Source organism: Puntigrus tetrazona, chromosome 3, assembly GCF_018831695.1.
Source record: "Puntigrus tetrazona isolate hp1 chromosome 3, ASM1883169v1, whole genome shotgun sequence".
Classification (NCBI taxonomy): domain Eukaryota; kingdom Metazoa; phylum Chordata; class Actinopteri; order Cypriniformes; family Cyprinidae; genus Puntigrus; species Puntigrus tetrazona.
The window spans coordinates 16,715,692-16,731,297 of record NC_056701.1 but is presented as its reverse complement, the minus strand read 5'-3'; the positions used below and the strand labels follow the sequence as shown (position 1 = coordinate 16,731,297).

General features: G+C 39.8%; 1 protein-coding gene across 2 annotated transcripts; it reads left to right on the top strand.

Annotated features, from left to right (window-relative positions):
* The first annotated feature begins 1,608 nt into the window (after positions 1-1,608).
* On the top strand, positions 1,609-15,577 carry mafk (v-maf avian musculoaponeurotic fibrosarcoma oncogene homolog K). 2 transcript variants are annotated; one of them, XM_043225495.1, is made up of 3 exons: positions 1,609-1,762; positions 10,369-10,447; positions 10,990-15,577. In XM_043225495.1, exons 2-3 carry the CDS (start codon positions 10,403-10,405, stop codon positions 11,416-11,418), a joined length of 474 nt encoding a protein of 157 aa, XP_043081430.1. In that variant the 5' UTR covers positions 1,609-1,762; positions 10,369-10,402; the 3' UTR covers positions 11,419-15,577. The 2 variants fall into 2 exon arrangements, with proteins under 2 accessions (XP_043081430.1, XP_043081439.1); XM_043225504.1 differs by having other exon boundaries at positions 1,611-1,762; positions 10,373-10,447.
* Positions 15,578-15,606: the final 29 nt, after the last annotated feature.

The following is a 15,606-nucleotide window of genomic DNA, read 5'->3' as shown; positions in this document are numbered from 1 at the left end:
CACAGGTCTGTCTAATGTTTGGCTTAAACTGGCATGATCTTAAGAACTTGGGGATGTGTTTCCACTTAAAAGATTTATCTTCTTTTTTTACATTCACATGGTGGTTTCCCACAGGTCCCACAGGAATCGCAAGGGAAGCAGAATGACAGTCCATCACTTCTTTTATGTTATTCGAGCTACATTTGTCTTTTTCTCTTTGTGTATATCGATGCTTTGCGGCCATAAGAATGCGCCAAAGATCAGGTGTGGGGGTTTTGGTAAAACGATATTTTTCACCTGTCTGTCAGTATTTATAATGGATAATGATTTTCATCAAACTTTAATTATTAGGTGGTTTTTTTTTTATTACTCGAAGAGAATTTATATTTAACATTTAAGATTAAGACTTTATATTAAAGATTTCTTAACAATTTTTAGAAATTATGTTGAGCACTTTTGTTGTGAGAATAAATAAACTAAAAATAAATTTTCTCTCCCCTCTTTCTCTCTCTCTCTCTCTCTCTCTCTCTCTCTCTCTCTCTCTCTCTCTCTCTCTCACACACACACACACACACACACACAATTTAATGTGAACAAAAAATATAAAATAAAGACAATAAAGTCATCAGAAATACAAACACTGATATATGCTTTTTCAGAGAGTAATATATATATATATATATATATATATATATATATATATATATATATATATATCATCATGAATATTATATATTATAGTTAACTAAAACAAAATATATAAATATAAAACATAAAACCTTTTTTTATTGAAGCTATATAGTTGCCAAAGCAACATTCCTTGTTTTCATTATTTATCTTCACTTTATAATTAAAACTGAAAAACTAAAATAACAAAAATGCTCAACACAATTACTGAACCTTTAACAATAAAAATGAAAACTAAATACGAAAAGAAAAAACCAAACAATTAGAAAATAAGTAATCAGTAATGCTAAAACACTGCCCCACAGCCAACATAACGTTGTGCGTATAGCGTCTGCATTGTTCTCCTTCTTCGAAAACCATTAGCTATGTAGACATGTGCCTAAAATGACTCAGATCATCTAGATGTTCAGGTGGACACAGCAGTTCTCTTCCATGCGGAAGCAGGTGAGGCTGGAGCGCAGAAGATGTTCGCCGCTGCTTCGTGCTCGTTTTCATTAACCGTAAAGCAGAGACTCTTATGGCAGACAGAGGGCGCTTCGGATCCCCCTCATTGACGTGCAATACCCAATTTTTTTGATAAACACTGACGTTACAGAAATACCAAAACAGATATAAATGGTTCTGAGTTCTCATAATAGTCATGTAACACCACAGCTATATTTTACAGCACTGACACACAAACTTGACCCTTTGTCAACGTCTGGCTCGAGATCATTCCGTCAAGCGCTAAAACAACTTTGAGTGCCTTGCACACATAATTCGACCCACAAACGCAGGATTTCAGCGTTAAATACAATCAACATTCGCCGAAGTATTCAGCTGCGTCTATTTCTGGCCTCCCCTGGTTTCCCGCCTGACTGACGTCAGCATAAAGTTATTTTCATGAATGGAGGGGGCGGTCACGAGGAGCCGGTGACGTCAGTGCTTGCGGAAGCACGGAGTGGAATGTTGATACATTGTTGTTGTTTTGTAGTTAATTTAGTTCAGGGAAACATTTCGCTTCGGTTGCAGGACGCGAGGCAAAGCTCGACCTGTTGATTCCAGGACACTTCTCAGGCATCCTGCGCATCCCAGACACAGATTCCCCGTTCACGAGGTACGGCGCGCGAGCTTTTCTGGGAGATGTTTTGAAATTCCTCTCGAAATTGCTGATGTTCTCACGATGACGGATAAGAATCCAGCCTGTCCGTAACAGTTTGTGTACTCGATCGATGCGTAGCGTCTGTAGTATCTTCTCTAAAACGATAAAGCTAAATAACCTGCGTTTATTTTAAAGATGAAACACAAGTAGTTATGTAATAGTTTACGTGTTTGAGCGTAAAAAGCAAAAATGTATCGGTTTGGTATGGACACGTGTTAAAGGTTGCAACTTGGAAATCAGCCTACAAAAACTTTTGGGGATTTTTTTTTTACTTTTGTTTTTATACAAACGACCGCTTTTGTAACAGATGCCACTCTCACCGATACTCTTTAATGTTGCGTAAATTGGAAGTCGCTACGTTTTAAACGGGATACGTAAGCGTATCGCGTCGTTAACTAAGTAAACAACAGCGCTTTTGAAATAACTTTTGAAGTAATTGGGCTTATACGATTCCAACTTTTCACAGCGGGCACGTTTCAAAAGCATTTATATCGAGACACAAGGAAATAACACGTGGTGGGCATTTAGGAATTCTGGGACAAAGGGCATATTTGTGACTGGAGCACTATTGGAAGTTTTAAAGCGCTGGAGCGATTGTTATTACGATCCCGAGTCAACCGAGCCGCGCGGAAAGATTCGGTTTTCTCGCGCTCTTTAATCAACACGAGGGTTGAAGAATCGGGTGACGTTATGTCAGATTCTCAGTGCACGCGCACCTCGTGATGAATGTTGCTTAAAGAATGCACCGTATCTTCTAGAAAAGGCTCACTTGCCCCCAATGCTTGTAAAAGGCGATTTTGTTCGTCGCTCGGAGCAAAAGCGAGAGATGGTGTAAAACATGAATGATCACAATGAAGTGTCGTCTCATCCTTCGGCGCGTCTACTGAAACTCAGGACACTTTTTGTGATTGAAAAATGAGGCAGCGATTGAAAGTCCTCGCAGTGTTGTAGGAAGAGCGCGTTTAGAATGGAATGTATACGGGTTTGTGATGTGTAGGTGATTGGAAATATCCATGAGCACATTGTTTAAGAATGATTGTGTCCACTCTATTCTGGCAGGTTAGCATTAGAACAACGCCCTCACAGGAAAAATGAGTCACGACTGGATAACGTGATTCATTTCCACAATGGATGATAAAATAGCAGTTCTGAATCAAACTAATGTGATAAAACCACATCAAAGCGAAGTCCGTTCGTCGTGTGCGTCCTGTGCTCAAACGGAGCGTGTGTTGCTGTGCGAGCTATATAACATTTGATATTGGAATATGCAAAGATCGTTTACATTTGACAAAAAAACATACATTTATTTCACTTTTTTGTAATTCACCTTTAACCCCGAAAGGTGTTATGTAGCGTAGAACTTTGTACAGCCACAAATATTTGGAATTACGAAATGTTTCACGTTGATCCGAGAGCTCTGAATGTACATTGATATATATATTGACTAATATGAAGCTAAATTGATTTACAGTGCTTTTTATAGCACACAATTTCAAAACGGCTTTACAGAATTTTATAAAGGTATTACCCAATACTCCATTTTTAAGAGTTTAGAGATGGATGGGATGATGATATCGAACAGCTGATACTTGTTATATAGTTTACATACCGTGGCATAATCATAGTGTGCTGTGTGGATCAAATTGGATATAGTAGTTGAAAGTTAAAGGCAATGATTGCAACGTGTGAAAGATTTAAAGTGTACCTGAAGCACCTTTTAAGCGTTTACATGTAAGGCAAAAAACCTTTCGGGGTGTAAGGTATTCACGTGGGGCGCATGGAAAGCCCTCGCGCAGCAAATCAGGCACGCACACTGAAAGCACGTCTTTCATCTGTTTCTCAAAATAAAATCGACCGCGTGCGTCGCTCTTTTTGTCTGTAACAGCATTCGGAGACATTCTACACATCGGCCGCCACGGCGACCGTTAGATGAGCAAAAATATCCACCGCCGCGTAAAACACTATCTGCTTTTGGCTGGTGACGGGTGTTGATTTCACACCCTGGAGAATATAAAAAGGCCACCGTCCACTGGCGAGGGGCTGCTGTGTCCCGATCTGATAATTTGGCGCGGTTTTTCCAGAGTCAGCAGAAGATCAGTTGTTGAGGCTGCTGGATCAGCACCAGTCATTGCCCAGGAAGAGTTCTGAGAGGGAGACTTCATCGAGTGCCTGTCATTGCACCCAAACAGTTGCTGGGGTCAGATTACGGTTGGCTTAAGAGCGCGGTGCGAAGATGGCAGAGAGGATGGAGCAAATATCGGCTTGTGTCGTGACTTTTGTCCGGTCTTGATCTCTGTGGAAAATCATGGAGGAGGGCAACCGCGTCGTGTCTCATTCATATTGTAAGCGGGGTTGTGTGACCTTGTCTGAGAGGTAGTCTGACTCAGAGCTGCTGAGGTGTCTGTGGTGATGGCCTCCCACATCTCGCACACTGTCTGCTTGCTGCATTTAGAAACCCAGGGGAAGTGAACTGCACACACTGCACTGTCATGAGACACACACGTGGGAGCACTAGAAGGGGGCAGGCACTCGTGTCACTAAGCGATGCTCTGTGAGTAAACGGTTCACCTTCGGGATTATGTTGATCGCATGATGTCAATTTTAGTTCGCGATTATTGTTGTGGCATCGAGTATGTCACACCTCTAAAGATAGCGTGGTCTAGAATCACTGGAGAAATAAGTCCTGTGGTTTAGCTCGTTTGGAGAACAGGAACTCTTACAGTATTCTTTGTGGTTAGGACAGCGGGTTTTGAAAGTGAATGAGACGGCGGTAGTTGGTGAGTTAGTGACTCAAAATGAAACGCAGGGGAACTCCAAACCCAGTTCTCAAGTCAGGCGCGCCCGTCGCTTTTTCTCTGATCGCCATGTCTTGAACTAGGCTGCGTCATTGTCACCAGTCATCGTGAATTGAAGTCTTGTTGATTTGAGTTGATTTCTGTGAGAAATGCACGGTCACTGTGTAAAATATTGCAGGTAGATAATGAGCCAGAGTGTGTTTGATCTGGCCGTTGATAGATTTGGGAAATATATGTTAAGGTTTTTAGAAATGTTGGTTTCGTAGTTTCATAGGCCCAATGAATACAACAAAAACCCATATACACAAAAGAGTGCTATATAATTGCATCATTCGTTCATAGAGATTGGCTTTTTTTTTAACTAAAATTTTAAACTGATTTATTTAACTGGTAATTTTATCGTTTTATATGTCTAATATTGTACAATGTATAATTATAATGTAAGTTTAAAGTTTAAAAATAAAAAAAAATCCATAGAATTAATTCATAAATGTCATCATTTTGGGTGTGTTTGTACCACATGATTTGTCTTTAAACTTAGTGTTGCCATGTCATAAAAAGGTCACAATATCTGACATTTTAAGAGACTTGTTGACCTTGTGACACAGTCATGAGGGGTTCTTCTGTGATATCACTTCCTGTTTTCTCTTTCTTGCATGTTTTAACAGAAATGTAATTAGGAATATTCTAACAATTTGAAATATTTAATATAATGTTTATATTATATAAGCCCAAATATTTCATTATATTTTATTTTCTAATAAATCATAATTATCACTCCAAACTAGAATTCAGTTACTTGAAAAATGTATTATTTGTTATAAAAATTATTTAATGAGGGTGTCCTGATATTTATTTACTTTTAGAATAAGATATTTAAAAAAAACGTTATACTATAGAACGTTATATATTGTTATTATTATTATAAAGTCATTGTATGTACAAATTGCCTTTTAATGTTTTTTTTGAAGATGTATGCATATAAGACGGTAGGAAGAGAAACGGGAAACAATGACTGTTCGCAAGCCTACAACATTTTTAACGCTTCGTTGAATTAAGGAACAGATTCCAGACAAAGCAAAAAAAATAGCATCATTTTATTGATCAGTGCATTACAGAATTAGACTTAAGCCTATTGGCCTATTGGTGTCTAGACCACAAAGCAACACCCTGCCCTTTCCTGCTGCCCTTTTCCAGTTTCTGGATCGGACAGGACTGACTTCACCGCACTGTGGTCAGGTCTGTGGAAGAGCTGTCTGGTACTTATTTCTCAAGAGCTTGAGTAACTGGATGTTTATATGCCTATGATGTGTTGATGCCGCATTGCGCAGTTCTCCAGCTCGTCTTGTTTGCTGTAGACCATTAGTTAAGCGTAAACGTTTAATAGCACGAGGGTGGAGAACCGATGTTACGTCAGATACGAGTTTAGATGAGTAAGTGTTGTTGGTTAAAACCAAGTTGGTCATGTCAGTATTTTCCAGTGCAGAACCCTGCTTGTTGTTCCTCACTTATTAAGCACGTTGCACTGGCTTCCCTGTCGTACATACTGGGCGGGTTTGTCTTTGGGTAGCACATACTTGACATTCCTTTGAATCCCTGCGTCCCCGGGTTGGAAAGGAGCTTTGCTCTCGCTACCTCTCCTCCCAATCCGCAGAAAGTTCCGGCGGTCCCGCCAACCGTTCCCAAGGTTCCACGTACTTTTCCTTCCGCCCCTGCGGAACAACAGGATTTTCCAGGAAACGTCAGTTCGGGAGGGTGTGATTCCCTGCCGATCGTCCTCGCTCTTACCAGTAAACAGCATGACTCACGGCTCTGCTATGCTCTCCATTTCCTTTACATAATATCCCTGCGAATGCGCCGCTGTGGAAAAGAGTGAGACGGAGCTCTCCACCTTCCTGTGAAAAACAGAGAACGGCTCGCTCGAGCAGGGACGTAGCAGCCTATCTGCCGTAACCAGTGGAGCAAATGAGGAAAAACAAACGGCAAAGACAAAGCCAGGCCTCCATTTATCATGGGAACGCAAGCACTCATGGCTTTGAAGTGATGTTTGGCTTTGCCCAAGGCCCTGTCTCATCTCTCTACCTTTCATAAGCGGTCAAAACAAGAGAATCTCACATTCTCACAATGTGCTAGCATGGCAACGCTGGCGTCAAATTCCATGAGAGGGGAGGTCCTTTGAGGGCTGTTTCTGAGAAAGTTCACAATCTCAAGACTCAAATATGCGGTTACCCAGCCATATTGCTCAGGGAGCCTAGAAAGAACGTCATCTCTGCATCAGCCAAAGCATGCAGCGCTTTAGCAGACGTTATCCGTGCGGGCCAGAGGTTTAGTCAGTAATAATCCGCCTCGTTTGGTTTATTGGGATCAGATGTCATGTACGTAATTACTTGAAACGTAAGTTACGTGACCCCAAAGCAGTTTACATCATGGTTTGTAGTTCGCGGAAAATGATTGCGGAGCACCTTGACGCAGACAGTTCTTTCCACTGTAACCTGCAACTGACAAATCATGAGGTAACACTACTGTACAATAAAGAGTGACCAGAAAGGTTGTCGATGGGATTCATATCGTGACCAACGTCCATGTGATGCCAGTGACATGTCTGAACAGCTACACCTTGTGATTACTGAATACTTTCAGTTCTGCATGCGCCCACATATTACAGCGACGCAGATCAGGCATGCAGTTGTGTAAGCACAGCCGTATTAATTGGACAAACCAGTATATGGTTGACGTGAAATAATAAGGCAAATCTACCACAATAATCTGTCTCTGTCAGAGAGGTCTCCAGTTTTGTTATTGTTGTTCCTTACATCCGTCTGATGATGTAATCGTAGCTTCACCACAGTGATGCACAAACAAGCAACTTTAACGATATGGTCTTCCCAACCAAAGTGCGGTGCTTGCAGAAACTTGATCTAGTAAGTATTTAGTAGTAGAAATTAAGTGACATGAACAGACTTGTTTTATTCAATATTAGAGCACATGTGCAAAAAATGTGGGCTTGCTGCCGGGGCATTACCCACAAAAGTTGATCTTTCTGTTGGTGATCATTACTTACCACTACAAGGTTAGTTTTGTTGTTTATCAGTATGTCGCAAAGCACCAATTTTTAATATAGTTAGTTAAAGCTTGTGGTTTAGCAATTAGTGCTAAATATTTAAATATTGTAAAACTTTTGGAATTTGGAAAATGTACTAAATGACTGTGAACTCCATTTATTATTTAAATGTTGTTGCTGTTAATATAATCTGGAGTGAATCTGAATATATTTAGATGATTGTAGTCATGCAGTAAAATTATTATGCGTAGTATTAAGTATGCAGTTCTCTGAATGAAAGTGGGGCCCCTTCTCAATATCAGTGTGTGTGTGTGTGTGTGTGTGTGGAATGTCTCTCAGCGTCCTTCACAGGGCCTTGTGTTGTAACATGAATTAATTTTTTTTTTGTTTCTCGGCCTTGGAATCCATGATAAGAAGACTAGCGTTCATATGGACTATCAAATGTTCAGCATCAAAGGCGGCATTCAGTCCTATAATTTATGTCCAGGAAACTACGAAACCCTGACTCTGGCTTTGGGACATTTGGGCTTTTCCTCTCTGTGAGGGTTGAGCAGGAAAGAGGGGCCCCCCTGTCAGTTCACCCCAGTTCTCAGCACAAATGGAAAAGGGGGACCATGTGCTAAAGGAATGTCAAGGAAGTGTGTTTGTGTGAGAAAGACCTGAAAGCCTGGAGGCCCCATGAATAGAGAGGGAAGCTTTTTTTTTTTTTTTGATTCCATGGTCCTAGTTGGAAAGAAAGGCAGGGTCTCCCCTGTCACAGCCGTTTTAAAATCAGCCGAGCCGAGCCAACTTGCTGTCTAGGAAAACTCTTCTTGTCAGAGCTTGTCTTGCATTGTTTGTTGCACAGCTTTTTGCGCAGAGCAGATTTGAAATTCAATTAATTGCGATTCAGTTAATAATTTCAATAAGTTTCATTTATGCATTTGTTTTTTAAATATAAAGCAATATTGCATAGTTTTCAGGTTGCCAGTTTGATTGTAGCCAAATGAGTTGAGGGGCCCTTAATGTAGCCTCCACATTAAGGGCCAGATGGTACGAATCAAGCCTTAAGTGATTTTTTTTTTTTTTTCATGGTGGTATTTGGTTTCAACTGCTTAGTTCGTACCCAATCTATACTCTTTTGTTCCGTCATAACCGAAACATTTAAACCAGCAACTGATGCACGTCCGGTGTGGTTTACTAAGACCGAATCAAAAGAATGAGTCAGAATTTACCAAACATGCCAAAGGCAGTGAATCTGCTCGCTGGTCAAAGATACTTCATGTAACCATTACTAAAGAATTCAACAAAGCAATCACTTAAAATGGCTGAGGTATGCAGAGGGTTGAAGGCCAGATGACTAGACCGGAGAAATAGACACAGGCTCTCAAAGAATCTATGTTTGATACCGAAATAAAAGAGGAATCATCATACTCATACATGAAATAGCTGCAGGTGAATGTGTAGCGATCTTAATGAGTCGCTTCTATTATTTCCACTCAAAATTGTGTCGCTGGCAGCTGGAGTTTTGTGTCAGCATGCTGTGCTAAATATAACAAGCACAGTTAAATAAGGACATGAAACGGGCCAGGAAAGCCTAGTGTAACAGGATCCAGTCTTTCAGCCACAGTTCTAAACCTGATAAAGAACATTGTCCAAAAGCACAAATATAACAGTGACTGTATAAGGGAAACTATTCCCATGTGACTGACGGCCTCCTGGAATGTTCCATTTACTGAACAGAAAAGGACAGACTTAACTTCATTAAAACTTGACATTACTTTCAAAAAAGGTTTCCACGTGTGGTCTATGGCACGTTTTATATTCAAAAGGGGTCATAATAATTTGATGGATACAATTATAGGCTGCAGACAGGTCGCTAAATGGATGGACTGAATGACATTCAGATCTCGAAGTAGAAAGACGGGCAGACAGAATGATAGATGGAGATAAAAAAAAGAAAGATTGTTGGGTAGATTTTAAAAATTAATCAAATTATTGCACATCAGTGGCTATGGGGTGTCACTTTAACACTTTGGTAGATGTCCCTGTTATTTTGGTTTATCCACTCTCTACATCGTATCTAATTTTGTAGAGGTCTACTCGAGTGTTTGGTAGTTTGGAGAGTGGTCCTCCTGTGTGGCGAGCTTATGAATGAAGCTTGTTTACCATTTTTCTGGTCACGTGGCATGCACTCCCACACCCATTAGCAGCGCGTCTCCATGGAAGCTATCTCGAACGGGGTTCGCGCGTTCCTACGCTCCTGAAATGGACCCCACAAAGCGCGTTTATTTTATTTTTTTTCTAATTTAGTTGTGGCGTGTGTCTCGAGGCCGCGAGCTCGAACGCACAGAGTGGCCTTTTTAAAAATAGCGCAGTGGCCAAAATAGCCTTGCATGAACGGCTAAGCAGGGAGATCAGACAAAGCCCCATGCCGAGAGCTGACCTGCTTCTATTATTGCACTCCTGTAACGGTCTAGTGAGCTACATCGTGAGAACGCGAGATCAGCAAGTAAACAGGGTAACCCTTGTCTCGCTGGTGTTGTGCAGAGCTGTAATGACCTCTGCTGGTTGCTCTTGGTAACTTCATTGACCTCCTCAGTTTCAATGCAGTGTACAGGTTCTCTGACTGGGACGTGCAACCGCAAAAAGTTGCTTAACAATAAGACCTGTTATATATTTGACAACTTTACAATATGTTAATTCCTTTCTTTTATTTTCTTTAGACAGATTTTTGAGGAGTTCTGACTAGCTGCTTGTATGCAGGGTATGACGACTCATTTTAAAGCGGGCAAAGCTTTAAAGGTAAGAACTTTTCCCTGTGATTCATAAATGTGATTATAATTGGTAGCCTATTAGTTATCTGAAGTATTATTATCTAAACCTTTAAGAGGTAAGAAAATGTATTCTCATCCACCTTATATGGGTGCCCCTTTGTATTGCACATATCTTGCACAATACACACACACACACACACACATACATTTATATATATATATATAAATGGTAATATTGTGAAATACCCTTATGGTCAATACAACTGTTTTCTATTGTAATCTTCATGTCCTGATTGGCTGCATGAGAAACATTTCTTGTTACCGGCATTAACATCAATTGTGCTTGATTAATAGCAAAGAACAGAATATTTTTTTAACACTATAGTGACCTTCACTGTCACTTTTGATGAAGTTAATACATCCTTCATGAATATTAATAAGTATCATTGAACTGCAGTATATATATATATATATATTGTCTGATTTAAAAACCTTTTTTGTTTCTCTGTTAAATTGGAAAGCAAAAAATGATGGTAAATTTGCCCAAACTCTGTCCGTTGTGTGGTTCAGGTCAAGAAGGAGGCGGGTGAGAATGCCCCAGCGCTCAGTGACGACGAGCTGGTGGCCATGTCGGTGCGGGAGCTCAACCAGCACCTGCGCGGGTTGACCAAGGAAGACGTGGTCCGGCTGAAGCAGCGCCGGCGCACGCTGAAGAACCGCGGTTACGCTGCCAGCTGCCGCATCAAACGCGTCACGCAGAAAGAGGAGCTGGAACGGCAAAAAACAGAGCTGCAACAAGAAGTGGACAAACTGGCTCGTGAAAACGCCAGCATGCGTCTGGAGCTGGACGCGCTTCGTGCCAAGTACGAGGCCCTGCAGTGCTTCGCCCGGACTGTCACCCGCGGGCCTCCCGGTAAGGTGGCCACCACCAGCGTCATCACTATCGTCAAGTCTGCCAATCACAGCCCAAGCTCCGCCCCGTTTTCGGCGCCCTCGTAGTGCTGATTGACAGCGCCTGCCCAGCTCCTCCTGGTCCAATCCGGCTCTGAACCTAGACTGGCCCTCGGGCCCGCGGGGGAAGGCGGAGGCCTTAATCTTTGCGTGACTACAACAGGCTGCATCTATTTTTTTTTTCCACTTCTCTTTCTTTTTACACACTCACAAACACACATGCATACAAACACACATCTATATTGTCTGTGCACTGTGCTATAACCTCCGGCACCGGCAGGGCACATCGACCGCTCTTTCAACTTCACCACACGCTAAGACTTAGCAGAGATGAGCACTTGAGTTAAAGTGTGAGATGTACTTGACTTAACCTGCCGTGGCAGCACTGGTTCGACAGCTATAATGCCCGTTACTCATTGCATAGGCGCCTGAAAGGAATATATATAATGTATCATTATAGGACATAATTATTATGCATATTAATATTGTAACCATAGACTACTGTTCAAAAGTTTGGGATCAGGGCACAGGACAATATTTGGCTGAGATACAGCTATTTGAAAATCTGGAATCTGAGGGTGAAAAGAAATATTAATATGTTAAATATTATAAAATACTACGAAAAAAGCCTTAAAACTGTCTAAATTAAGTTCTTACCTATGCATATTACTAATCAAAAATTAGTTTTTTGACATGTTTATGTTACAAATAAACCCGTGCTACTTATGACTGCTTTTGGGCTCCAGGGTCACACTGATCACGCTTCACAGTAAAGACAGTATTCATCGAACGAATCTTGAAATTAATGGTTTCCACAAAAAATATTAATAATATTATAAACTGTTTGCTACACTGATAATTGTAAGCAGCAAATGAAAGATTTCTGAAGGATCACGTGACACCGAAGAAAAATTTTCAGCTTTGAAATGTTAATAATGTTTCACCGTGTGAACGTTTTACAGTATTTTAAGCCAAATAGATCAGGTCAAACAGGCTTGGCAAGCAAAGTCATAATTATTACGCGACCCCAAACTTTTGAACAGGAACGTTTTTTTTTGTGATGTCATCTTGCGTCATGAAATACGTTGGCATAAAATCATAAACCGTAACTAAAAGACCGGCAGTTCTGATCCTGGTCAAAAATCAGGTGTGACAGACACAGTCCAAAGTTGAGAATGACGTTATCGATATCAAGGGCAAATTCTTATCCTGAAGCGTTACATTACTGATAAACAGTGCAAACCATCCAATGGGAAATGAGCCAATCCTCTTAGTCAGCAGTTTAAACATAGGAATCCCAAATGGGAAAACGGCACTTATTTTAACTGTTGAGTTACAGTATAATACTATGAAGCACTTGCAAAGCAGACTGACATGTGAATATTCAAGATTGAAATTACAGAGTAACTGAGTTTCTAGAAAAGGGCACTTCATGGAGGTTTTTTTTTATTATTATTGTTGTATTTGTTTTATGAGAGGTTAGTTAGCATAAAGTTAATTATCCTCAAAGTGTAACGTGTTGATGATAACATCCGAGCGGCACATCTGTGTTGTCCGTTATCTCAAAGATATGCAGTTTTTCCTGACCTGTCTCTCTATACGACACCATAAAATGGTAGGTAATCCATATTGGATTTTGCGATAACAGGAGCTGTCTTGGCAAAAACAGAAAAAATGCGGTTCAGTTATAACCTGTATATTACAGAACTGAGTTAAAGCTTAAAAAGAAAAAAAAAAAAAAATCACGTCGAAGTTAAGCTCCCAGCTTCGTATAGAAAATTCCGTCCGCTCAGAAAGCATTCCTACTGCTAAGTCACAAAAGGTGCCACTGCCGGTGTTGGTAACCCTGATTAAAATGTACATAAAATGCAAATATTTGATATTTCGACACAGACACTTTGGCTAAGGAGAATCCTGGTGTCCTAAAACTGGTTCAAAGCCTTAAACATTAACGCACCGTCTGTATTTGGTAAACCTAATCATTAAACTGAAGGAGGCTGAAATCAGGATTGTCTCTTACCTAAGTGGCTATGACTGTTCGTTTGAGCCCTTCCACCACTGCAGGAAGCATTAGAGAGGTGTCGTGCTGCTGGGAAGCCCACTGTTTGCCCCACATCTCTGGGGTCCTGTTGTGCTCTTCGTACTTTTATATCTCCACAAGTGTTTTATACGTTTCTTTATCCCCAAACATAATCTAGATCTGATGTTTCCCATTGATTCTATAGTTTTTATGTATCCAGGACATGAAATGCCTTCAAGAGTGGTGTGATTGTTGTACTTTTTTTTTTTTTAATAATTAGTGGTTTATTTAACTGATTTTAGTTTAGATGTCCAATAGAAGAAAGCCCCACTCTCAGTTCCTTTAAGTCAGTACATAAACTCCACACGCTATTAGTTTTTTGGTGAATGGTAGTGTTCGTATGATATCGTGGATCTTTATTTAAAGAGTGCATATTTTAAGAACACACAGTTTCAGTATTCATCATTTATTTGCCATTGTTTTTTGGTCCTGCAGTCAGCATTTCAAACCTTTTTGTTTGCGAGAGCAAGTTGTGCAGTTCTTTTAAATGTGACCACAGCTCTGGTTGGCAGATCCTCTTTTCTGGACTTATTGGTTTTTAAATTGCTGTCTATACTTTCCCTTTAGGCCACAAAAACCTATTTAGAGTAAAAAAAAAAAACTAAACAGGAATTTTCCATTCGACACGTTGTGGCCAATTTCTGTTGTTCCTCTAAGACTTAATACATGACATAATATTATAATTTACTTCCCTTCGTAGGAAGTGCAATGTGTCACTTCTTCTTTATGGAATTACAGTGACTGAGAATACAACTATACTTTTTTTTTTTTTTTTTTTTTTTAAAGAGGAATTGACGAAACAGCTATTTCTGTGCTTTACACTGACATCTGGTGGTGATTTGTATGTCTCTGTTTTTCAAAATGCTGTGATCAAATGCTGATGACACCAAGAGCTATCATTTCTTGGACTATTTGAGGCATTGCTGTGTTTGCTTTACTGTGTTCATTTCAGCTGCCACCAAAGCCATAACCCGCCTGTGCGCTTTTTTTTTTTTTTTTTTTTTTTTTTAAATTCACTTAATTTCTGTTATTTTAATATTTTTATTGCGAGTTAAATAAAACTACACCCTTTAGTAACTGAACTGTAATGCCAGACTAATAAGAACCGAACATGCCCTCGCAGAACTATTTTAGAATTTTACAGGGATGCCAGTGTTTTTAGCCAGTTTCTTTGTAGTCGTTTCTGTAGATTTAACAACAAAATGAGTAATGACAGAGGCATTACAGGTCATCTTGTGACTGAGGCCTGTAGACATTTCCCTATTTTCAAGCAGTTTTGTGCAGTAAACGTTCCTTTTTAAACACAGTTAGACGGTGAAAATGGTCTTTAAACTAAGTGGGTACTTTTTCCTGTCTCTTTTTATAAATTCTCTGTATGCTGTATGTGGCCTTTTGGGCTGAATAGGATAAATTATTCTATATTTTACATATGAATATATCTATTTTTCAAAGTATATTATATGTGCTCAGTCAGTCCTTAAAAGCTATTTACCATGAACGCACATAGGAATTTTAACCAATGCTCTTTAAAACACACTTGCCTATAAAAATCTTAGAGAAACTCCATGACATATAAAGTATGCTGCTCCAAATTATTACTTTATATTTGTCAATGTTAAGATGAAACTGTAAGGTATTGGGGGAAGTAGTCATGTTATTTGTAGTTAAAAATAGTGCCTTTAACATTGAGCTCGTCATCATTTAAGTACTGTATGAATGGGTGTGGTTGTTTGTAAAATCATATTTCCATGTGCAACCACGCTGAACAGATTTGCCTGTTTGATAGGTCTCGTAGGCGTAATTGTTGTGCTATGCATAAAATAGCGATTGTAAATGCGGGCACCACGAAAGGCAGCAAAAAAAATAGGCTTAGATTGAGCATATTCATGATTCTCAATAATCTGCTTGTATCACATTGATCTTTGGTATTTATTTTGTTTTGTTTTTTTTATTTTCAACATCTAAATTATTTTATTTACATTCTTCCGTTTTCTTTTTAAATGAACTACCCTCGTGTACAAATGAAAACGTTTTTTCCATTCTGGCTAAATTTGAGGTGGTAAATTATTCCTGTACAAAGTCTGCAGTGTTTGTTTTGTACTTTTAAATAAAGCTTTTCTCATGTAACCGTGTTTGATTCACGAGTCTTGCGGCAG

What these genes read in the sequence shown, in the direction of transcription:
- mafk (XM_043225495.1), top strand. Translation starts at nt 10,403, where the DNA reads ATGCAGGGTATGACGACTCATTTTAAAGCGGGCAAAGCTTTAAAG. An exon ending in AAGCGGGCAAAGCTTTAAAG is followed by an intron (nt 10,448 to 10,989) that starts GTAAGAACTTTT and finishes TGTGTGGTTCAG; the next exon opens with GTCAAGAAGGAGGCGGGTGA.